The sequence below is a fragment of the Lathyrus oleraceus genome, chromosome 5, assembly GCF_024323335.1.
Source record: "Lathyrus oleraceus cultivar Zhongwan6 chromosome 5, CAAS_Psat_ZW6_1.0, whole genome shotgun sequence".
NCBI lineage: Eukaryota > Viridiplantae > Streptophyta > Magnoliopsida > Fabales > Fabaceae > Lathyrus > Lathyrus oleraceus.
Genome location: NC_066583.1, coordinates 225342796 through 225368936, shown reverse-complemented (window position 1 = coordinate 225368936; position 26141 = coordinate 225342796). Strand labels below are relative to the sequence as shown.

The following is a 26141-nucleotide window of genomic DNA, read 5'->3' as shown; positions in this document are numbered from 1 at the left end:
TTCAAGTGCCTGGATTCTAGCATCGGCTCGTTCCAAATGATATTTCAGTCGTGTGCAAACTCTTTCTGACTCTTCAATCTTCAGCTTCTTGCGTTCCAGAGTATCCTTGTATTTCTGAATGGTATTCTCCAGTTCACGAGTACGAATCTCAGAAATCAGTCGTGCTTCCCTTTTCATTTCAAGGGTCAATTCCAGAGTCGTGTTGAGTTTTTGAATCCGGAGTAAAGCTCTATCCAACTCCTCCTCCTTTGACTTGAACACAGATTTAGTGTTGTATAGCGCTTGTCCGAATTTTTCTCTCCTTGCTTCAGATTCCCTAGCTCTTTTGTTGGAGATTTCAAGCTCTTTGTCCTTCTTTTGTTGACCGTCTTTCAAATTCCCATTCTCTATTGAGACTCGGCCGAGCTTAATTCTCAAGTCAGCATTCTCCAACTCCAACTCCTTGATACGGGCATTGAGCTTCTCCACGTATTCAGGTAATATGGGTTCTGGCTCAGGAACCGGCGGATAGATAGAAGGATCAAATGGAAAAGGGAGTTTAACCATCTGAACGCTCTCTCTAACCCAACAAGTATAAGGCTCTTGAGCAATGACATTTCTCTAACCCAACTCCTTACCCTTTCTGATAACTGCTTGCCAAGACCTCTTGATGTTTTTCACCATGGGATGATCTGCTTCTGCACTGTATAAGATGAAAGGCTCTAAAGCTTCAGCTTTTGGAGGGCCATTCATAGGGTAACCATGCTACCTCAGAGATAACATGGGGTTATAGTTGATGCAACCCTTGGTTCCTATCAAAGGCACATTGGGGAAGTCTCCAATGCTGACAATAACATCCTCAATTTCCCAGTCCCTGATATACCACTTAACATGATTGGAGGTAAGGGAAGCTAACTTCTGGGAAGGCTTGAGTTCCTTTGAGACAAAAGGGCCTTCTTCGGGCATATGGGATCTAAACCAGGCATGCAACAACTGCGCACAACATAAGATGGTTCCTCCCTTCTTCTCATGACGATCATGGAGAGCATAGTGGAGGTCTTCCAGGAGGAACGATACAGGGTTACCAGAGAGGAAAATTCTCACCGCCAGGTGGTCCACAAAATGGTCAATATTTGGGAAGAGAACTATCACATATACCAACATGGCTAAAACAGCATAAAAGGCTTCCCAATTCCCCTCCTTTTCCATCTTCCTAGCTTGATCTTCCAAGAACATCCTAGAAAAACCATTGAGAGCTCCCTTCACATCCCAATTGTCCACGACTTCAGAAACTTTCAGACCCAAAGCTAAAGCTATCCTCTTGGGAGGAATATCTTCATCGAACTTAGGAAATGGATCATGATCCTTCAAATTCCGGCCTATGATCCTCTCAAACTCCTCTAAGGTAGGAGCCAATTGGAAGTCAGAAAACATGAAACAACATAGAGGTGGATCATAGAATTGAGCAATAGTCACTGCGGTCATCATGTCCATCTTCTCATTTAGGATATCCAGAATTCTTCCATAGTTTTGCACAAGGCTGTTGAGTTTGATTGGTGTTACTTTGGCACTCAACTTTTGTAGGCTGGTAAGGTCCACATTCTTGTATTTGAACTGAAAAGTGCTTCTTCTCTCAGGATTCATTTTTCTAACAAGTCTTGAATTCCTGAAACAATGCGAAACAAACTAAGAGTTTTGCTTTTTATGCGTATGCAATGAATGGATGGATGCAATGTTTTTTTTTGGTACAGGTTCAAAGGTCTGAGGTATGGATAAATCTGATTGCTTTCCAAAACGGGGTTCTCACCAGGTGTGATCTAGGGATTTGTTACAAAGGATCCCCAGAGTCATTGATTCACAAGAATGTTTGACGCTTACGGAAAATACTTTTCGGTCGTCAACTCCATCAAAGGAATCTATTCTGGGTGAGGTTCTCGTACCGACTCTTACGAAGTATTCACCTCGGGAGTCCGCACTACGCAACCATTGACTTGGTTCTAGACAGGGTACTCAGAGTCACGAATTCAAAAGAATGTTTGACGCTTACGGAAAATACTTTCCGATTGTCAACTCCATCTAGAGAATCTATTCTGAGCGAGGTTCTCGTATCGATTCTTACGAAGTATTCACCTCGGGAATCCATACTATGTAACCATCATTTCTAGTTGGCCAAAGGTTCAATGTTCTAAAAGGTTCTTAGAGTCGTGGACCCCTTTGAAACATTGAAGCTTACGAGGTATACACCTCGGGCGACAATATTTGCAAAAGGATCTACTCTAAGTGAGGTTCTCGTACCGACTCTTACGAAGTATTCACCTCGGGAGTCTGTACTACTCAACCATCATCCTATCTTATGTTTTTTCACTCTAGACTCGGGTGTAGAGTCTTTCCACATGGTTTGCAATCAAATATCCAAGTACCCAACACAGTGGAACCAATATACAACAAATATATTAATGTAAGAATAAAGATAATAAAAGAAATAAATAAGGAAAAGCCATACAATTAAACAAACAAAGGCACACAAACGTCCTAACTAGGCTTGACTCACTTAGGGATCGGTTAGTCCCTAGCAGAGTCGCCATCTGCCGCACCTCGGAAACATGAGAGACACGACCTAGCGAAGCGTAATCGCACGCTCGCAATGATGGACTGAACATAGTCGCCACCAAACTTTATTTATTCCTAAAAAGGAAAGGGGAAATATCGATAAAACCCAAGAAAGAACGACAATGATTATGGTCATCGCAACCAAATCAGGATTCGGGAGTCGATTACGCAAGGGGAAGGTATTAGCACCCCTCACGTCCATTGTACTCAACGGGAACCGTTAGGTTAGTTGTGCGCATTAGTGTTAGTTTGAAATGATAGGCTTTAAGTTATTAGGTGGGAAAGAAAGAATAAAAAAGAGGAAAATGTTTTTGGATTGATTTTTTACGAAGGACTAAACCTAAGTTTTTTATTAGTGTGCCTGACAAGATTTACAAATCCTGCTCCTACGTATCTCAACAGAGAAATCTAATTTGTTTGTTGGTCGATTTTAGTGAAATCTAATTTGTGTCAAATCGACGAAAACATTGTTGGACTACCCAAAACAGGTGGAGAAACATTGCCTTCCATCGTTTTAAAACAAAGTACCTTTCGTTTGTGAAAAGGTTTAAGAGTCAATCACACGGCGGCGAGAAAATAAATTGATTAGTTTGATGTGTTTTGAATAATGGCGAGAACTTGGATGAGCGAGATATCCATCTCGAATCCTAGTCTCAGGAGTGCGTGGTACCCACCACGTTCCATTTCCATCTTACTTGGAAAAGTGTTTAATAAGAATTAAGTGTTCTGAATTTGATTGAGAAAGGGTTTGAATAAACCGCATCGACAATTTTAAATGATGGCGAGAGCTAAGATAGGCGAGGCATCCACCTCGAATTTTAATCCCAGGAGTGCGTGGTATCCACCATGTTCCATTTCCATCATTATTGAAAAGTATTTAGATGGGAATTAAGTATTTTGAGTTTTGTTGTGAAAATGGCTTGACGTTGGATCAAGCATTGATGAACGTTTAAGAGAAATTTGTATGAATGTTTGAGAGAAACAGAAAAGATAAATTTGGACGATGGCGAGAGCTAAGATAGGCGAGGCATCCACCTCGAATCTTAATCTCAGGAGTGCACGGTATCCACCATGTTCCATTTCCATCTTTATTGAAAAAGGTCTCAAATATGAATTAATATTTTTTGAGTTTTTATTATGAAAAATGGCTTGACGTTGGATCAAGCATTTGATGAAGGTTTGAAAGGGATGGAATAGAATGGGAGGAAGAAATGGATTGATTTGTTTATTGAGAAAATACTCGACGTTGGATCGAGTCTTATTTTTTTGATATTTTGGAAATGGTTGATTTTATTCTTGTGTTAGTCGCTAACTAAACAGTCAAGCAAATAAAGAAATAAAAAAATGATAAAGTTATTACATGCCAGGGGAGTGGGGTACATTTTGTCGAATGGGGATTCAAAGTAATGGAATAATTAAATCGGATCAATCAATGAACAAACAATGCATGAGTGTAGGTGCAAGGGAACTGTCTCATTTTAAGAAGGCCCGAGAGTAAGCCATGTGAAGAAAATAAATAACACAACATGTTATATTTACAAAACACTCAGAAATTAAATTGAAAGAAACAACATCGAGACATGCACGGATAAAAATCGAAATGCGAGGATGTGAATCAAAGTCGCATAACGCAATGACGTGCAATGCAGATGGAAATTGAAAAGCAAACAAGAAATCTATATAATTTGCTCAAAGTCGGTTTGCACATATTTACAATAATTGAAATGTCATATGTGATTAATCAAAACGCGGCGAAATTCTATTGATATCTCAATAAAATAATTATAGATAAACAACATGAGAATTGTTGGATCCATAAATTAAAATCGATGTTTAAACAATGAGATAAATATTGAAATTAACAAATGTCAAAAAAATGAGAATAAAGTATAAAAGGAGATTTAAAGAAATAAAATAAAATAGAAAATGAGTTACACTAGGGGTCGAACCCACGACCTAGTAACAAATCAAAAAGCAAAATTCCAAGAATAGCTTTCATCCCCATTAAACCAAGGAAGAAACACAAGAAAGAATGAAAAATAAACATACATGAAAACCTGGATATGTCCCCCCACGAGAATCGAACCCACGACCAAGGGGAAGCGAAATAATTTCACACCCACCTGGCCAGGAACTACCAATTGTCAAGTTACGACCAACTAAAATACATAAATGTGAACGTAAACCATCCAATCGAAAAACCAAGGGCAGCGAACAGCCAAATATGGGTTGTTGGACTTGAATTAAAATAAAGCTCAATGGAAATGGTGAGGGAATCTCAAAAGCCAACCCTAGCCACCTGGCTGTTGGGTGGAGATTAAGGCAACAACTAACATTAATTACCAGCTGCCACCTTCAGTGAAAAAGCCACTGGATGACGAGGAGCCAAAAGCTGTTTAAGGCACGGATATCAATTCCTAGTAAACATTTTTTTTTGAATATAAATAAAAAAACATTATGATCATTTAACTCGTTTTAAAGAGGACACAGAATATCCAAATAGCGAGGAAAGCTCTTCCTCTGTCAAACACACAACAAAGAAGAAACAGACAGCAAATGAAGGTATCACTGAGGAAACGCAAGCAAAAATGAAACATCAAAAATAAATATGGAAGGAGGCCGATAGTGAAACTCTGGTCCAAGAGGTCAGAGAACGAAAAACACACCACGAACCAAGTTTAAGTTTACCTTCTCGCGAAGAGATTGACGGTAATGTTGGGTTCTCTCAACTCCGGCGCATCTGAGTCTCCGGCAGCGATTCGCACGGTAACTTCAACTGAACCTTTCCTAAATTCGTCCCTTGTCCTCTCCTTATCTTCTTCTTCTGGTTTTCCTTTTTCTAGGTTTCTTCGTTTTCGCCTCCTTGTCGCCTCCTTACCGTCGAATTGAATTTTTCAGGGTTTTTTCTTTGTCTCTCTTTTTGAATAGTGGCCTCTCAATTCTAGGGTTTTTTGTGAATAGTAATTGCCATTTTTTATATATGACTAATTTCTTTCCTCTGTTGTGTTTCCTGTTGTGTAGTGGAGCCTGTTCGTACGGAGGATGCTTGGAGATTTTTGTCCTCATCCCAGCTTGTGGTCCCTCCTTCAATTCATCTTAGGTTCCTCAATCTTTACCGTGGGTAACAGGTAAATCCCTGTTGTAAATTTCTTGACACACTTGAAAAAAATGGGACATTGTGTTTTTGAATTATTGGAAAGGGATTGTATTAATCCGTGATTGTGATTGTTGATACTTGCAGGATCTGGATTATGGCTCAGTTTGCTGGGGAAGTTTCTTAGTTTTCTTGTAATAGCGAGCAAGCCTATGGATTCTGCTCTCAACAAGAATGAGCCTGAAATTAAAGTCCTTGTCCTTCCTACTCCTCTCGATATACTTGCGGATCAAAACTGCCTTCTTGAGAATGCGGAGGATTTTGTTTTCGGTAACACTCTTGACCTGAGAAATACCGTGAGAATCACGGAGAATAACACCGATGTGAGAAGGAGTCAAACACTTCTTAGCAAACTTGCAAATATTTTCATCAACATCTTGTGAAGAGATCTTGATCCAGCTAGGAGAAGTTCGCTTGTATGGCAAAGCGGAGGAGGATATACCCTTACCACCACTATGCATACTCCCCATGGTTTCTGGTTTTGGATGAAACTCTACCGCGCCGGTGAAGTGTTCAAATTGAAGACGATTTTCGAGCTAGACTTTATATTTCCAGCAGTAGGTTTGATACTCCTGCAGTTGGTGTCGCTGACCTTCCTGTTCTGGAAGATGCTTTTTCTCCTTTTAGGCGGAATATTGACATTCATAGCACTCTTGTTTGTTGCCCTCCTAATTCCGGTAGAACTTTCAGAAGAAGAACCTCGCGCTATTGGCAGGTTTGAATCTATTTTTGAGGCTGGTTTACCTTTGGAAATCATGCCGTTTTGCTTTCGATTATTCTAAATCAGCACATTGCTGTTACAGCTTGCATTCGTTTTCTGCAGCAATGCTCGGTTTATAATTGGTTTCTGACTTTGATAGTGACCATTGTAATTTGGTTTAATTTTTGCAGGTTATTCAAGCAGCCGCACTTCATATTGGGGCAAGTTGAGTCCAAGGAATAGCTTTTGGATCATATATCACGGGTAGCACGATAACCTTACGTTCAGCTGCCTTAGTGACTCGATTTATATAATGGAGGTCAATGAAAAAGGTTGTTGCATTGTTATTGCAAGAGGATATCACGCTGTGTTGAGTTTGTGAGCAAAGAGGTTGGAAGCACCTGCTATCATGTCCTTTTTCAACTTGAGTTCCATGGCCAACTTCTGATGAGAAGAGAAGCGGAAGTTTGTCCTTGTGGAGGATAATGATTACATCATAACTGTTCAGAAGAGTCCATAAACGACACTCTCATCTATTTGGACCTAACTCCATACCAGTATCACTTATACCCGGGCTTCCAGCGTTACTTATGAGTGCCACAATTTCACCTTGTTTCAACCTCCTGAGCACAAGTTGTTCCCAGGGGTGTTTTGATGTTGTAGTGATGAATCAATTTCCCAGAGTTCCTTATGTCTTCGGATAGTATAATATCTTCCGAGTTCAACACTCGAAAAGCCCTGAATGTGATGTCTTCAAGATTTCCAATCGGTGTTCCGACGAGATAAAGATCGGGTTTCAGATGCTGCGGGTGACGATTATCTAGTTCGTGTTCCTCCAGGAAGAATCTGCTGCTAACTAGAATCATCTTCCACTTCAACTTGCTTGCCAATTTTTCTTAAAGCAAGTGAATATATAGTCTTTCTACTGGTTGGTGTTCTTTTAGTAACCAGTTTAACAGCCGTGGAAAGACCCTCGCCATTTTCAATTAATCCTCTTAGCTCATTCTCAAGTTCTGTGTCAGGCGGAGGTTCAGCTTTAGAATTTGCTTGCCCTTCAATCAATATGGTAAGTTCTCCTTTTGGCAGACGAGTAAAAAATACATGGTTGGCTTCACCAAGTGATCCGCGCCAAAACTCTTCATGAAACTTTGTCATTTCTCGAGCAATAACACATTTCCTTGTATCACCAAAAATTGATGAACCCTCTTCGAGAAACTGAGAAAGCTTGTGAGGAGGAACGTAAAATATTTGTGTTGTTGTTTGCTCCGCCGAAGCCATAAGCCTTTTTCTTCTTGATCCCGAATGTTTTTGAAGAAAACCAACAAATGTAAATTCATAAGTGGATAAACCCGAGGCAGAAAGAGCAGATACCAAAGCACAAGGACCTGGGATTGGAACAACTGGAACATTTTCACTAACACATAATTTGGCCAACTCCATACCAGGATCTTTAAGAAATAAACAATTCTTATCTCCTTGAACTGAATGTGGTTGTCTTGTGTTTCTAGGTCCATTGCTCAAGTATGGTAGGCTAAGAGCCTCAATTTGTATCTGAAAGAATCTTATATAACTAATAGCTTCTAACGAGACAGAGGTCGTGTCAGTCTTTCCAAATGGGGAAACAAGCGGATGACAGACAGCAATCATGTCACCTAATTTCTCCTTTCTAACCTTGAAGGTTGATTGAGTTGTAGCTTGATGAACTCTAGATCTTTTTTTTATTTACCCCACCAGATGCAGTGTTGTTGCACTCAGAAGATAGATCTGGTGGTGGATGTCTCAAATTTGTATTGGTATTGTTAGAGAAATATAACATGTTGGTGTTGAAACTTGTGACACATGAATTAAGTTCTTCATTTTTTCATTATATTTATAAAATATTTTTGAAAACACATATTCTCCATTCTTCTCATCTTCATCATTCCCAAGATGGTACTGATGCATTTTCCAGTCAGATTTGTAGGATTTTGACTCTTTCTCATATCTTATATATAGAACCATGATCTTCTTATTGCCCTTATGTACTCCATCTTCTATTACAGCTTTGGTCTTACCAGTCTTATGCCAGCGTACATGATCTTCAGTTGAACCATGATGTTGAATCTTTTGACGCTTTCGTTGACCAGTACTATATGCATTCATTATTCTGTGAAAAAAGTGAATGTTAATCCCATCTTTCTTAGCACCTGGAAGATTTTCAGGATGTGTATAGCAGATGCCTTGGCCTCCTTCCAATGCTGGTATGAACTCGTCGATAAACATGTAAGGATTTGTATTACCAACACCACGTTTAGACGCTAAATGGTTTAATAATTCTACGTCAGAAGGATCAAACTTTAGACCAATCAGAAAGCCAGGCCACTCGCTAGAAACATCACTATTGTCTATACGACAGTGACAGTTTGGACATTCCTGATATGCACCACAATCCTTTACCTGACCAGCTGAAGAGAGTGTAATTCTTTTCACTTTCTTTGCAAATCCTCATATGTCAATAAGCCAGCTCCTAGCCATTATTGGTATGACGGAAATGAATGACGAAGAAAACACATTCAATAGAGAGAGCGATGAATGAATGAATGAATGAAGTAGTCAAAATATGAATGAGTACGTGGAATTTGTTGAATATGAATGGAAAAATTTCCAATGTGAATGAAGAAATATGAATAAAAATTTTGAATATGAAAAATGTAAAAATATGAACATGAAATGGAGGATATGAATATGAATGAAGAAATATGGTGAATTTCTTTGAATCATGAACGAATGGAAAAATGAATATGCATGATGACCCAAAATAAAATATTTTGCACTTGACACATAATTCCTTTGAAAGAAAGTGAGAACTAGTAATGTGACAAAGCAAGATGAATAATCATTTCACTGAAACTAGAACGAGAGATGAAACATGAGGTTTACTTGATTCCAAAAAATGAAAGAGGTTTCAAATCTCGTATGGCTAAAGAGATTAATCATCTTATACCAAAATAAAGAAACAAAACCCAAAAGACAAACATGGACTGGTCGTGGTAGCAAGTCCAACAACTAATGTCAGTGGGTAGCATCATGACCAGATGGAATGGTCATGAAAAGGAGAATGCAAACAAATGATTGATGGGAAAAAATTTCAGGGCCAAAATCGGGGTATGACAGTTGCCCTTATTTAAACATCCTCCACCAGAGGAAACTGAAACAACACTTTTACATCGGATCGCAGTGGGGGATGGTTAAATACCATGGAGACCCAGATTTTAAACACCACTAGCAGGGAATATCAAGCAAAGATATATGGCAAAGAATGCAACATGAATATCTGAATGCTATGATTATGCATTTATATGCGTGGTTTATGTATGATTAATGCTGACAAACAGACATATCTAACACAAACAAGTCTGGACACCCGGTATAACATCTCAAAAGAGAAAGGCCAGGCCCATAGGAGAAATCCAATATTGTGGGGAGCATCAAATACCAAGAGACACCAATCACCGCTGGGGACAAAGACCACTGTTGGAGATCAGGGACCGCTGTTGGGGGTAAACAAAGGTCACAGCTACCAACTTCCGGGGATCTTCCAACAATTCTCGGGAATATACAGAGATGTTGATAAGATCTGTCAGAGAAGAACTCTACAGGGGATCTTATCAGGCAATAATATGAAATTATGTGGGGAACAACCACCAAACAGAAACACATCAATCAAACATGCTCTTCTAACAGCTGAAGAAACATTTCTGCTACCGGGAGAAAGAGTGAACTACTCTGCTGGGGAAGGAAACAACACATCTTCCTCAAAGTCCCTCACTACTGGAAAATGTATTCCGCTCGGAGGGGACACCAATGTAAAACTAGGATCAGTCAAAGTCAGTTGGGGAACATACAGAGTCGCCGCCAGGGATTTGCTGTTGATCAGACAAAAGATCCATCATAGAGGAAACTCTACTAGGGAGCTCAACATGGATAAGATCCATCGTAGAAGAAACTCTACTGGGGAACTTATCAAGGGATGATATGAAACTCTGTGGGCAACTACCACCAAACAGAAATTCCAATAATCAACACAAACTTCTTCCTATCTGCTGGATAAATATCTCTGCTAGGAGGAGAGAACCACTGCTCCGCTAGGGAAGGACACAACATCTTCACCACCAGCTTTTCTAGGAGGAAACTTTCCAAATACGGAGGGGAGAACCAAATATCAGGTTCTGATCAGGCAACTCTACTGAGGAAAAGACTACAGGCGATCCAACCAATGACAGCCTGCTGTGAGCAACCCTACTGGGGGACGAGTTGTAAGCCAAACTTGCTGAGGAGAGCCTGCAAGCCAACCTGCTTGGGATAACTACAAGTATCTCCGGGGGAACTGTCTTGGTCGAATTCTCCATCAACACGCGTCATGCTAGGGATGAAAAGGGGTATAAACCCTTCACCAACCGCTCTAGGCAAATACTGCTAGGGAGATATCTGAAAGATAGCCATGCAGGGAACACATGCTCACTCTGCTGAGGATTTCTACTCATGCTGGGAATTCCTGCTCACTCTGCTGGAGATTTACATTTATGCTGGGGGAAGACCAACTTCCTCATGAATAGATAGCATATCAACTTTTATCAATTTGTAAGGGATTTTAGGTCAGTCCGCACAAGGGATGGCAACCATATAATTGATAAAACATAAATGCTAGACCCAGACTCCCTGGGGAGTTAGGGATGTTCTGAGATAGTGGTATACGCATCTCTAGAAAGATCAAGGCCAAAACTCCAGACTTTCTGGGGATTTGATGATGTATCACCCTCTTCTGCGTTTATTGGGGAGACAACCTGAAAGATGATGAAGAGGATACAAACATGCCAGAATATGAACAAATGTCATACCCTTTTGGAGATCGTACTATCCTTGGGAGAGCACTGAAGACATTCCATTTATCCTTTCAGTCATTGTGAATGTTCACTTTGTTTAAAAACAGTTTATAAAACTTTATTTGTTTAAACAATGATATTCATCAATTAAAACATGCAAACATTTGTTAAACAGAAACAAATAAGAGTGCAAAGAATTGGATAAAGGCTCAAATGTATTTGATAGAATGGTAGTCCGCAAATGGCGAGACTCCATGGATCTTTACAAATTTGAAATTGGTGATATATATTGGAAAAAGGGCTACATTGAACATAATGACCGTTTCTCCACCAACTCTGAATCCAATTTATTTGAAGCTTCAGTTGACGATGACTGAGCGAGAATCTTTGATAGATGACAACTTGTGGAACAAAGTCTTGTCAGGATGCATTTACTTGCCAAATCCCTAATTTTTGCCTAGATTGCCCTAGGGTGAGGTACTCAATCTAGCGGGATATATATATTCTTTTTTTTTCATGTCTCTAACTTTTGCCTGGATCGCCCTTTCGGGTTTTCAATCCACCGAGACGCTCATTTTTTGCCTAAGTCGCCCTTTCGGGTTTTCAACTTAGCGAGCTATTCTGTTTTTATTTTAGGCGAAGTATTTCTTGACTGCATCTGAATTCACAGGACGAGTGAAATCCTCCCCATCCATAGTTGTGAGTATCAAAGCACCGCCAGAAAAGGCTCTCTTAACAACATATGGACCTTCATAGATTGGAGTCCACTTTCCCCTGGAATTGGGCGCAAAAGACAAAACTTCGCCGATCACATTTTTCCTCGATCCATCAAAAGCTTTGACTACCACTTCATTCTGCCTCATGGGAGGCCCCTCGTAAGAAAGTTTCGCCAAAGTGGATTTTGGCAACACATTGAGCGATGAGCCTGTGTCTACCAACACATTAGACAAGGCGTCATCTTTGCAGTTCATGGAAATGTGTAGAGCCAAATTATGGTCTTTTCCCTCCTCGGGAAGATCAGCATCGCTAAAGCTCAAAATGTTACAAACAGTTATGTTTGCAACAATGCTGTCAAACTGTTCGATAATGACATCGTGATCCACGTATGCCACGTCCAACACCCTCTGCAAAGGTTTGCGTTGTGGCTCAGAATTCATCAACAAAGACAATACAGATATCTCTGACGGAGTTTGAAGCAGCTGATCAACAACATTATACTCGCTCCTCTTGATGAGACCCAGCATCTCATCACAATCCTCTCTCAAAATGCCATGCTGGCCAACCAGGACAGGAGCTTTAATAGATTTATCAACAACAGTAGGGTCAACACCCTTCACAGCAAGTGCCGGATTCGAAGAAGAAGAAGTCCCCACAGGGCCGGCAGGATGAACAACAGTTCTCACAACGTCTTCGTGGGGTTTCGGCGGCACCGAGAAAACACGACCAATACGGTCACACCACTAACGTCTGATATACTCAGAACAGAGGTGGAGGACAACAACACTTCCTTCCCATCTTCCAACATAACTGCGTTATACTTGTAGGGAACAACTTTATCTCAGGAATACGGGACAGGGCCCGCTGGCTTGATTACAAGAGATGGAGAAACCTTTTTCTTGCTGCCGTCATACTTGATGACAACAGGTTCTGGTATTCTGAAAACAGGGGAAATAACATCCACTTCATCCTCATTGTGATTTTGAAGTATCTCAATCATACCCTAATCCAACATCTTTTGGATGTCCTTCCTGACTTGGCGGCATCCTCTCTCATTGACAGTGCATACCTGGCATCTGTCATGGTCATGCTCATAATGATTGTATCCACACAACAGTTTGTGCATCTCGACCAACGATTGCCTGATATCATTGACATACAGGACTTTATATTTGCCAGGGCAACCCTGGACCATATTCATAGCAGTTTTCCCATGCTCGGGCAATGGGTTCTTCTTTACATTAGGACCTACGTCCTCGAAAAACAAAATCCCACTTCTAACAAGGTCTTGAACCTTGGTCTTCAGGGGATAGCAGTTCTCCACATCATGTCCGGGAGCACCGGAATGATATACACAATGTAGTTCTGGCTTGTACCACCACTGAGGGTTGGTAGGTACAGCGGGAGGATCACGTGGAGTATTCAGCTTTCTATCTATCAAAGACGGATAGAGTTCAGCATAGGTCATTGGAAAAAAGTGACCCTCTTCCTATCGTAGCCGATGCTGGTATTATTGTTGTTTCGAGGCTGGTAAGCCTACTGTTATGGACAATGTTGTTGTCGATATTGTTGATGTTGTTGTTGTTATTGATAATGTTGAGCTTCCCTGAAGGCAGGTGCTATATGAGCCACCTGGTGCTGTTTGACGGCAGGGCGGACAGTCTTCCTCTTCATAGAGGGTCTTCTTTTGATATGGGAAGACACAACATGTGCCTCTCTCTCCTTCTTCTTTGTAAAGCCCCCATATCGCTTTGTAGAAGAGCCTTCATCCCTGGATAGACGTCCTTCACGGGCTCCTTCCTCTAGCCTCATCCCCATATTCACCATTTCGGTGAAGTCCGAGGGAGCACTAGCTATCATCCTCTCGTAGTAGAAAGAGCTTAAAGTCTTTAAAAAGATCTTCGTCATTTCTTTTTCTTCGAGGGGTGGCACAATCTGTGCGGCCAACTCATGCCACCTCTAGGCGTACTCCTTAAAAGTCTCCTTCTCTTTCTGGGACATCACCCTCAGCTGGTCCCTATCGAGGGCCATATCAACATTGTACTTGTATTGCTTGACGAAAGCTTTGCCAATATCATTGAAGGAATGGATGTTCGCGCTGTCTAGACCCATGTACCATCTAAGAGCGGCACCGGACAGGCTGTCTTGGAAATAGTGGATAAGAAGTTGATCATTCTCTGTCTGCGTTGACATCTTGCGAGCGTACATCACAAGATGGCTGAGAGGGAAAGTGTTTCCCTTATATTTTTCAAAGTCAGGCACTTTAAACTTAACAGGGATTTTGATGTTGGGCACAAGGCATAACTCAGCAGCAGATTTACCAAAGAGGTCCTTTCCTCTTAGAGTCTTCAGTTCCTTGCGCAGCTCAAGGAATTGGTCATTCATGACGTCCATCTTCTCATAAACATATGGGCCCTCAGATGGCTCAGAATTATAGATGGTGTATTCGACTCTTTATAAAGTGTGCACAACGGGAGGTGGCACAGCAAGGACCGGGCTAGATGTCGACAGAGAAGCGGAGGTAGAAGCAAGACCTTCAGGCACAAAGTTGGTGGGCATCCCCCACGGGAACCCGGCTGGCATAGTCGGCGCAAAATGAGCTGTGGCGGCAGGCACAGTCGAAGAAGCTACCTCTGAAATAACCATCCTCGCGGGAGGAGTTGCAGGAGTTGGAGACGATTGGCTCTGAGCAGCCAGCACTGACTCCACCATGGCAGTCGGCCTAGCTACCTCCTCTTTCAGCTCTCTGTTCTCTTGCTCTAGATGATCCATCAGCTTTGGAAGATTGGCCCTGGTGTTATACCGGTGCGTCAGCTTGTCTTCAAAATAAATGAAGAACAAAGAGTTAGACCACTGATCAGAGCTGAACAAAACCTGCTTATGCATATGATGCATGCAATGTTTGTGCATATGATTTGTTTTTAATCAGAGGAACTTTATAGAGATCTATTTGCAAATATTTGAAAATATTAATCATATATGGAATACTCATAGCAATAATATTTGAAAAACGTTTTTACACTAATGAAGAAGTACAATCTTGGTAACCAAATACAATACAATAGGAAAGGAGAAATAACATCCTATGGAGCCCTAGAAACAATCGTCAAAAGCTCTCGAGACCGGAAGATAAGTTGCACGAAGCCTCTTCACCTCTCTCTCATAGGCTGCCTCCATATCTGCCTTCTCCTTGACAAGTCGGTCATACTTCCTCTTCCAAAATTTGGATGACTGAGGAAGAAGAGAAGTAACTACATCATCAGGCTCATCAATAACCTGGTGCTCTAGAAATTCTATCACAGCATCCTTATCTCTGAGTTGCTGAAGTAGTTCTTCTCGCTCACGAACCCAAGCACGCGAACGGTCTTCATCTCTCAACTCCTCTACTCCTTGGTTAGGGAGAATTGAAGGCCCAACCATAACCATAGGTGTAGGTCTTGGATATTCGTAGGGCATGCGATACTCAGAAGCTCTCTTCCTCACCCAAGAGGTGTAGGGTTCCAAAGCAATACAATTCTTCTGATCAAGCTCTTTCCTTCCCTTCCTATGAATCTTGCGCCAAGCGCGGATCATTCTACCCTTCAAGTTTTGGGGATCTTTACCCTCTTGAAATAACACACCTTCCAATAGAATATTGTGAGGTTTGTCCTTTAAGGGGAACCCAAGCTGACGGCGAGCCAAAATAGGGTTGTAGTTAATTCCACCACATGTACCAAGAAGAGGCACATTGGAGAATTCACCACAAGAGTCAATAATTTGAACACCATCATACACACGGTTATACCAAAATATATCATCATTAGTGAGAGACATAAGTCTCGTGGACCACCGTAGACATCCCTTGTTCTCCTTGAAGGGGAGCGTCTGAGGCAAGTGCAAAATAAACCACTTTCACAACAGAGGCAAACAGCACACAATGGTACCACCACCCTTTGCAATCCTCATATGCAAAGAGAAATAAGTGTCACCCAACAGATTCGGAACGGGATTAAGAGAAGAGAAAATCCTAATAGCGTTCACATCCACAAAATTGTCGATGTTGGGGAATAACACTAGCCCATAGATGAGAAGTACAAATATGGCTTCAAAGGCATCCTCACTCATGGCCTTCCCAAACAAAGTAGCTTGGGCAATGAGAAAATCAGATGGGAGACCTTGAATTCCACCTTTGGTAGTCATATGAGCACCAATATCAGATATATCTACATGCAACAGATCAGCAATCTCTTGGGAAGAAGGAACCCTCTCCAAGCCACTGAACCGCAACTGATCTAAGATAGGTATACCCACAAGATAGGCATACTCCTCAAGTGTAGGCAAAAGCTAGAAATCCGGAAAAGTGAAGCAACGGTACAGAGGATCATAGAACTGCACCAACACACTCATCAGACCTTCATCAACCTGAGTAGAAAGAATAGACAGAAGCTTCCCATGACGAGCTTTGAACTCCAAGGGATCTAATACATAGGATGTCAAACTCCTTAACTCTTTCAAGTCGGGTTGTCTGAAACTGTACTTCTTCGTATTTCTTCTTTGCTTATCCATGTCTGAAAATTTGCAAATAGACCTCTTAAGTTCCTCGAAAATTTTCATTGTTGATGACATGGATGCAAATGAATGCATGAATGCATGGATGCAACAATCACACTCAAGGATCAAGCAAGTCACGCCAGACAAAGGTCACGGGATGGATCAAGTCATCCTTAATATCAATCATCCATTTTGGTGGATTATGGTTTACACCTTATCAACATCCAAGTTCCATTGATATTAAGGATATACGAGAACGGATCAACCGCGAATCACGGGTTTGTTGCAAGTCACGAGCATGGAGTCTCGGTTAAGAACCGCCCAAAGGGAGTGTACTATGGTTAAACCTGACAATCATGTTCTAAAAAGTTCCCCATAGTCATCAGCTCATCTTTCAGATATTGTTGGATAAACAACGACTTGTATTCCAAAAATATTCTCAAGAGAGACTCTTATGAGTGTAGTATCGCGTAATAATCGTATCAAATCTTACACTTGAACGACCTTCGCACTAAATCCTAAAATAGGCCAAGATGGGCTAGGTAATCTAAGGTCATTGGCTTCTAAGGTATATATTGGAAAGAGTAATGCCTAACCACGACTACTCGTGTGACATTATTGATCCCAATAAGACCTCCACCAAGTGAATGGGCTTGCAAGTCAACTTGCTAAGGAATAACTCCACACAAGTCAACAAGACTATGCCATTCTCCTATCATAAGTGCACTCGAGTTCGGGTGTAGAACTCATCTCACAAGAGACCACCAAGCACACAAGCAATGAATATATCAAGCACAAAAATATGTCACAAGTAAATATAAACATACAATACAACATATAAGCAAAAAGTAGGCTAAACCCACTAGGAAGAAGATGATCCCCAGCAGAGTCGCCACTTTTCTGTAGCGGGGTATTCATTACCTTTAGATTTATTAAATAAATTAAATGTAAATCATACAAATCGAGTCGCCACCGCACTTCTATTTATCCAAAGGAAACGTTAGAAAGCGAACAAAAACCAAGTAAGAAGTTTTATCAAATAAAAAACTAATAAAAATGTCAGAGATCGGGGTAAGGGGGTTGGTTATGAAATGGGAAGGTTTTAAGCACCCAAAACATCCTTAGTACTCTAAGGGAGCCCTTTTTGCAAAGTTGTATTGTAGGTTGATATTTGTGAAAAGACTTGTGCAAACATGATTGGGGAGATGAGAAAAGAATATACATATTTACAATTTTGTTGTTAGAATGGATAAACCCATTGCCTACGTACCATCACAAAGTTAGGATCAAAACCTCGTAGTTCGGGGTAAAAATCTCAAAAGAATTGGTGAATTGATTTGATCAAAAGCCTTAAGGTCTTTTGTTATCAAAGGGAGAAAACTCAACCTAAACCAACAACCCACCATGTGAGGAGAGCTTCAACATACTAGTGAGGGATCCACCCTATAATAAGTATGGAAGACTTATAGTCCAATCACTATGGATAAGGTGAGGTTTACATCAACCACTATGATAAATCAAACCTATGGCTAATGTTTATGAAAAAAGTTTAACAAAGGTGGCCATTGGAACCACAAAAAATAACTTGAGTGAGTTGTATTTACAAGTTATGAGTATTCACAAAATGAAGTCAAAGTTGACTTAAGGTTCATTTAACATAAGTATTAATGAAAAGAGTTTGAAAAATCAAAGGCATATGGCCTAGGTTTCTAGTTTTGAAAACAATGTCAATGTTTGCACAAAATGAGTTTGGCTAGGGTTAGAGTGGAGAGAAGAAGAGAAAGGCTAGTCCTAAACATGCAAAGATAAGAGAAGAGATAAAACCCTTGGAGTTCCTTTCTTGAGATCATAAAGATGATCCAAGATGCTCCTTTCCTTTGGACTTAGCAATTAACTCAAGCAATCAAACAAATATTCAATCAAACTCCTAGGATCTCCATTTGGCTTATTTCTCTCAACTTGGCTATTCATGACAATGGTCCTTCTTACTATCTCAAGTTTGGAATCCCTATCACACAAGAACAAACAATCAAAAGGTTCACAACACAAATAAGAGAAATGGACAAAGAAAGAGTTTAGATTAGGGGTCCTTTGAAGTCAACTTTCAAGATTTAGCATTCTAAAGGCATGGGGCCTAGTTGCTCTTCAACAAGTTTAGCATTCTAAAGGCATGAGACCTAGTTGCTCTTGAACTCCATTAAGCATAGGTAAGATCCTAATTCTAAGTCCTTTCTCCTTTTTGCATTAGGTTCACACAAGACAAAGACAAAACAAATCATAAGACAACAGTATATTTATATACAATAATGAGCTCAAGTGAGCAAAAGGAAAATGACATAAACATAAAATATGAGCTCAAGTGAGCAAAGGGAAAAGGCAATATGAATAAATGAGCAAGAAATTAAATTGCATTAAAGTAAATTGCAAGAATTAAATGCTTGAATTAAAGTTAGTGTTAGTAGTTAATGTTAGTGTGTCATAAGACAATTTAGCGCTATGTTAAGCAATCGTAAGTGGACTAATGTAGTAGTCACACCTATCCGAGGCCGGTCAATAAAACTATAGACAAATAAAAACAAGTTAGAGATCATGACTAGTAAGTCAAGCTCCTACAACTTGTCATGCCAAAAGAAAAGAAGGAAAGGCCTTGTATGGATTTAGGTTTTTTTGCTTGACCAAGAAGCAACATATCTTGGACACAAAGCAACTCACTTGATCTTTGATCAAGTTGAGTTTGATTTGGATCAAATAAGGTTAAGCCTCTCATATGTCTAGACTAACCACAAATCATTAACTCATTGGCCAAAAGAAAAAGAAGAAGAAAAGAGATGAAGATGAAATGAAATTGACAAAATGAGAATTCAAATGACATAAACAAAACATAATGATCAAATGTGAATGAAATCATCATCAATCAATGGTAAACAGAAGAGAAATGAATACTAAAAGTCAATAAAGGTCAAACATATTTTTTGGTATTTTTGGAATAAAAATAAAACATAAAATAAAATGAACAAAATATGGTCAAACTTCAAATTCAATTCAAATCAACTTGGATAAGTCCAATTGAATTATCATAAGTCTAACATGGTCAAACAATATTTGACAAATTTTCTCAACATTTTTTGAAAACATAAACTATTTTAAAATCAATTAAAAGCATTAAAATATAACACAAATGAATTAAAATCTCAAATAAATCTCAAATCAATTAAGAAATTGATGAGAATATTTTCATAGAGTTATCATGATCCAAATGTGCTAAGAAAATATTTTTGGAATTTTTGGATATCAAAAAGTATTTAAAATGAATTAAAAATTATTAAAACAAAATAATTCATAAAAAATATTAAATGGAATCAAAAAAATAATTAAAAATCAGATTATGAAACTAGATTTTAAAAGAAATTTTTTGCAATTGGTCTCATATTTTTGTGATTCCAAATAAAATAGTTATAAATTTTTGAAAATAAATGGAATAAAAGAAAAATAAAACAGAAATTAAAAAATATGAAAAATCAGGGAGCGCTGGATGGAACTCATTAATCCAGAAGCGCGCGTGTACCATGGTCCACAGTCAAATGCATCACACCATGAATTAAAAAAAAAGTCATAAGAAACAAAGGCCAAGATTAGATCGTGCACATGAGATCCAAAGGCCTAGAAGGTTCCACGTGGGGACGGTGGTAGAAACCACCGTCTTCTCTGGTGAGCCAACTGATTCCGGCCACCAGTTGCAGGTTTTCAAACCTCAACCAAAATGCATGTGCCTTATACCAAAATGAAGCTGGGGTGATGTACATCACCCCTGTAACCTTGGATTTCTCTCAAGATCTCTATGGAATGAGAAACCTGAGCTTGAATTTCCAGGTGCATAAACTGAAGTGCTTCAAAACACAAAATCAAAGCCACCATTGGCTTGCCTCTCACACGAGGACTTCAAAAAACTAAAAGAACACAAGCAATTCACAATATATGATGAGATATAGCTCAAAACAGTTGGATCATAAACCTTTGAAGTGCAGCTTTAAACAGCACGATCTGCTCCAATTCTTGCTTCCAACTTGATCAGGAGATGATGATGATGATGATAGGCTTAGGAATTGGAAACTGAAGATCAACCAAGGAAGTTGAAATTCAAGTTTGAATTTGAGAAAATAAAATCAGAATTCCTTTAGTGTGGTTGGGTTTCCAATTCAGCAGAGCTTCAGGTTGAATTCAGGGTTAAATTTGAATGAGGCAAGGCTCTTATTTATAGCTGAAGTGCAAGCAAATGAGGTGCCAAACTCGTGTGCATGAAACTTTGGGTCCTCCATGCATGGGCCTGTACAGGCGCATGTGAGGCCCAAAATCTGGTGGAAATGGATTTTGGGCTCACTCTGAAGTGAAATGGACATGTAGTTTGAATTGCAATTGCTTGTGCATGAAGATTCAATGTGAATTCCATAATTGGGCATAAATGTTCCCCTCTTCGAAAGTCACTCATGGAAAATCCAAACATAGGCATGTGAGTAATGGTTGGAAAGGTCTTGACATAAGGAACAAAATATATGTTGGGCAAAAATCCATTTGGAGTTTGGAAATTTATGAAAAATGGTCATGAAGTTTGATGTACAAAACATGTCTTTGAAAAATTTGTCAAAAGTGACCAACTTCAAGCCCTTCTATTTCAATTATGCAAGCCTCAAATGGAATAACATTCAACACAAAAGTTGTAAATATTTTCAAGATGATCAATTTGGACTTAAATCTTGAATAATTTAGATTTTTGATAATAAATTTATGGGCACTTGAAGTTGGACTTTTTCAACATTCAATGGTTTTGGTCCAAAGTGGCCTATAATGTTTTGTATTATCACATGTGTTTATTTTAGGATTATGAAATTTTGTCCCACATAACATTTGAATTAGACATCTTAAGCTTTCCAATTCAATTGGTATCACCTCAAAATCATAAAAAATGAAGAAGTTAGGTTCTTGGGAAGTTGACCCAAAATTAAGGTTTCAGTCAAAATGACATATAATGTTTTGAAATGGATGATGACCTTCCAAGTTTCAAATGGATTTTTGATGAACATGAAAGTTTTTCATATGGTTCTTAAGAACACTGTTTCTCTTGGGGTCATCTTCATTTGACAAACACATCAAACATTAGGTCTCAGTGATTTTTCAGTTTAGTCAGATGACTTGACTGGTCAACTTCTCAAGTCCAAACTTCAAATCTTGATGAATGAATGATTGAGGATACTCACATAAGCTCATATATGCATAAAATAATGAATTAAAGAACTTCCATTGATTAAATTTGATCATAGGTTGAGGTTGCTTCATGGGCAAGGCACAGTCAATGCATAGTTGAATTAGGGTTTCCTTGGGAAACAATCCTCAAGCCCTTTGGTTCATCTTGATCAAATTGAAAAATTAAGATACTTGGGAGACATGTATGATGATTAGGAAATTTTTGGAACATTTTCATGTTTGCTTTCATCTTCATCTGGCCACTTTTTGAGCATATGAGCCTCCTAGGAGCAAGGGATCTCATGATTGCTTGAGCTTCAAAACAAAACAAGTTAGTGACATATTTTTGTGCTTTTGGTTAGTAAACAAAATAAGAAAAGCAATAATATACAATTCAAGCATGCTTGGTGGTCTCAAACCAACTCACACAAGTCTCAACCCTAGGGTTAAGGAGCTGCAAATGCTATGATCCTTGAGGCAATGCATTGAGCAATGATATGATGCCATGAGGGATCTTAGGGTCAAATTTGGGGTCTTACACAGGGGTAAAAATTCAAACCACAATTTATGGTTGAGGGTTCAAGAAAAAAATTTAGAATTAAGTCCAAAATCAATGATGAACTACTCTTCGCATCCAAAGGAAAAATCCCATGATTCAAAAATTGATATAGATCCTGATACTGTGGATCAAAGGGGTTAAACAAATTCTCGCTCACTCACAAGGTATACTAGTTTTTGGTTAAGTGCTTGTGCTCAAAATCAAATAAAATTCCTTGTCATATTTATGCTTTCATACAATTAAATAAAAAGGCGAGATTAAACATAAGCCAAACGAGTTAAAACAAGAATTGGTTGTCTCCTTTGCATATAGTAAACAATGGAAAGTTTCCTCATATTTGGTTATGATCTAAAGTGACTCAAACATGAACAAGTATTGCAAAAGAATGAATGACATGTTATTTGTACAAATCATAAGTTTCATATTCATGCTATGTTGTAGAAAACATTAAACATGTACCTTAACAATGTACCATTCTTTCAAACTTTTAACCATTACCAAAGAATTTTCTTGCTGATACACTCAAACTTGAAACAATCACTCTCTGTTTCCTCAAGTCAATCAAAGACAAGTTTTTTGGACAAACACAAAACAAATCTCTAACAAAATAATAACTTGATATTAAACTAAACAACGAAACATAAAACAAAATAAGTTCAAAATGGGTCAAAAGACTCCGGTGAAAGTGGATAAGTGGGCTAAAATATTTTTACATGTGGAGTAGAACGTGCTAAGCACCCTCTGATAGCGCTTAGCGAGCAGAGTTGCAACATGGTTTTTCAAAAATGGAAAATTTTTCAAGTTTTCCCCACTCTAACTCTTTAATACCTATACTACTAAATGAAAATCTATAACAAAACTTAAAAAGTCGGGTTACCTCCCAACAAGCACTTGTTTTACATCGTTAGCTCGACGTCTTTATCTTGTATATGCTCCTTCTTGTTTCTTCTTAGCTTGGCTAGTTGTTCACCAATGGCTACCCCTAACCAACACTTGAGCAAACATGAAGGGAAACAAAAATATATACAATATAGGCATATATACAAAGCTTAAAAAGATGGAAACTATTGCGATGCTTTTTAATATCTAAACACCAATCCCCAACAACAATGCCATTTTGTTCGAGCTGCGGTATAGTGGCGAGCGAGCAAAAGTTAAGTTATAAGTATTCCGGGTTTTATCGTATCCACAGGGATCAGTGTCATATCAAATTTCGTTCAACGGTCTCTACCTTTCTAAGTTTATTTTTGCAAGGTTTATAAATGCGAAAAGCAAAACATATTCACAAGTAATTAAAGTAATAGAGAGAACTCATCGGGAATGAATTTCATCCACCTATATAATATGAAAATCTACCAATTATTTATACACAACCTAAAACACTTATCAAAATCATCATGTATCGCTCACATCAGTGTTCATGTTTGAAGTGCTGACGAGAGTTCTACTGTACTGTCTAATCGACGATCTCTCAACCTATCAAACAATACAAAGCACCAAGAATTGATACCCACGGTGAATGTTAAATCTAAATCTATGTCTAGAGTTTAGCGTCCAACATATGATTATCCTAGATCTAGATTCGAAGGGTATTTCTCAATAGCAACTCAAATCAATAGATAAACAAGTAAACAAGGATAACATCTATATAGATTCATAAAATAGATTGTATAAAATGCCATGATTAATAAATATACATAATATCAAAGTAAACTTACATACAATTCCAACAATAAAGGTACAAAGAGAAGAATGAAGGTGAACAAGAATTTCTCCACATGTCAAACAGATTGATGCAAATCCCACTCCGGATCTTCAAGATTGTAACCCCTAATGTTGTTCCTAAGCTACTCTCCACAAAAAATGGTGGTGTTGAAATTGGAGTTAAAATTTCCCAAAACCATACCCTAAAAATCTATTCACAAATGAATATATAGTAACTCAAAAAGCGAAATCGCGCTAAGCCCTAGTAGAGCTCGCTTAGCGCAATCAGCAAAAATAAACTTAAACCGCCTTGATTCGCGTTAAGTGCACTCCTAGCGTAAGTTTCCCAATTCCCAACTGCCATTATTTCTATAAGCGTGTTAGGACCACGCTAAGCCCGCTCTGGAAAACTTGGAATCTACAAAAATGTTACTTTGGTCTTACTTGAAACCATGTTTTTGCCTTTGATTGCAATGCTTCAATTATGCATGAAAACCTACAAAAACGATGAAAACTATCAAACTAAGTGATATTTACATGATAACGCAAACTATGCAATATATACGTAAAAGTTGAGATTTATGCATGAAAATCAATTAAAACAAGTCAATAAGTGACAATTATTCATACACAAAATTACCACAATTTAGCACTTATTACCCGCCCCAAAAAAATGCGAGCAAATTCGTCATGTCTGACGGGGCAGACCTGTTTTCCCACCCCTAGTCTTTATGACATGTTAAAATTCATCATATTAAATTAAGTTTTATCAAGTTGAGTATTATCATGTTAAAATTGGGTTGTTTTGGGGAAAATTTACGAATAGAGAATTGAATGTTAATGAGATTGAGGGCCCGTTTGTTTTGCCTTTTTTTAAAAATGATTTTTATAGTGTTATATATTTTAGTGTAAAAAAATTTACAAAGAAATTTTTCATAAAAGCTTCAAATGAAAATTTTGTTTGAATAGTTATTCTTAAAATGTTATTTTAGGTATTTTATCATTTTATCGAAACTTTTTTTGGATATCAAAATTTCAAAAAATCACTTAATTTATAAGCTATTTCAAATAGCTTTTTCTAAAAATCATTTTTGAGATACAATTTTTTTAAAAAATTGTGATTTTGACTATGTTTTGATCTTCAATAATGTATATTTATATTATACAATGAACAATTCAATCTTTTAATTTATAAAAAATAAATTTAGAATAACTTATAATATTTTGAAAAACATTTTTGTAAAATCCATTTTCAAAAATACAAAGAAAAAATCTATTTTTTTAAAGCTAAAACAAAATGGCCCTGATTCTCCTGATGCAACTTAGTTTTCATAACTTATCAATTATGATTTATAATTATGCCAAAAAACAACCCAATTTTAACATTATCTTAGTGCTTTGCTATATGTTGTTGTGTGCATAACGCTATACAATGTGTTAGTTCTCAAACTATATCAAATTTCGTGTTGATAGTCCTTGTTAAAAAATAAATGGTAGTTAAAAAATAAAACTACATTAATACTCATATATTTCTGGTCTAAAGTAGTGTTAGAATCTTGTTTGTTTTTTTATTTGGTCACACATCATACATTTTAACTATGAAATAGTGATAATTTACTTGCTCACTCCCCTTGTGTGGTTATATGATTATATATTTCATGAGAATCTATCTTTGGCGTTTACTCAAGAAAAAATAAGTGTTTTTTAAAGATGACTTGAACCAACGCTTATCAATAAATGTGATGCCTACAAATATGCCTAAATATGGCTTGAGTAAGTACTTATCCTTAAAAGCGTTAGCCTAAAGTATATATAAGACACCACTTTTATTAATATTGAGAAGGGGCGACAGTTAAGGTTTTTAGTAGATCAGATTCAAAATCGATAAAGGGAAGGTGGATGTTAGAATCTCCCAATACCCATACATAAAAATGAAAATATTCATCTTTAGCTATCATAGGACGAGCTATGCAAACACGTTCCTCTGGAATATAGGGTTCCAAAATAACATCGTCTTCATTCCCAGTAGAAGATATGTTCTTCAAATACTGAAGTTTAGTTATCCCCACATCATCTATGGAGTTGTGA

General features: G+C 38.3%; 3 protein-coding genes and 1 pseudogene across 3 annotated transcripts; all 4 read right to left on the bottom strand.

Moving 5' to 3' along the window:
• Nucleotides 1-744: 744 nt before the first annotated feature.
• LOC127079849 (uncharacterized) lies at nt 745-1413 on the bottom strand. The gene has a single exon (XM_051020215.1). It carries the CDS (start codon nt 1411-1413, stop codon nt 745-747), a length of 669 nt encoding a protein of 222 aa, XP_050876172.1.
• A 4425-nt stretch (nt 1414-5838) lies between these two features.
• On the bottom strand, nt 5839-6213 carry LOC127079848 (40S ribosomal protein S13-like). Its single transcript, XM_051020213.1, has one exon. It carries the CDS (start codon nt 6211-6213, stop codon nt 5839-5841), a length of 375 nt encoding a protein of 124 aa, XP_050876170.1.
• A 1082-nt stretch (nt 6214-7295) lies between these two features.
• LOC127079847 (uncharacterized) lies at nt 7296-8090 on the bottom strand. Its single transcript, XM_051020212.1, has one exon. The coding sequence runs from the start codon at nt 8088-8090 to the stop codon at nt 7296-7298; it is 795 nt and encodes a 264-aa protein (XP_050876169.1).
• A 132-nt stretch (nt 8091-8222) lies between these two features.
• Nucleotides 8223-8957, bottom strand: LOC127079846 (SUPPRESSOR OF GAMMA RESPONSE 1-like; annotated as a pseudogene).
• Nucleotides 8958-26141: the final 17184 nt, after the last annotated feature.

Coding starts and splice junctions, on each gene's coding strand:
- LOC127079847 (XM_051020212.1), bottom strand. CDS start 8,090: ATGATTGCTGTCTGTCATCCGCTTGTTTCCCCATTTGGAAAGACTGAC.
- LOC127079848 (XM_051020213.1), bottom strand. CDS start 6,213: ATGGGGAGTATGCATAGTGGTGGTAAGGGTATATCCTCCTCCGCTTTG.
- LOC127079849 (XM_051020215.1), bottom strand. CDS start 1,413: ATGTTTTCTGACTTCCAATTGGCTCCTACCTTAGAGGAGTTTGAGAGG.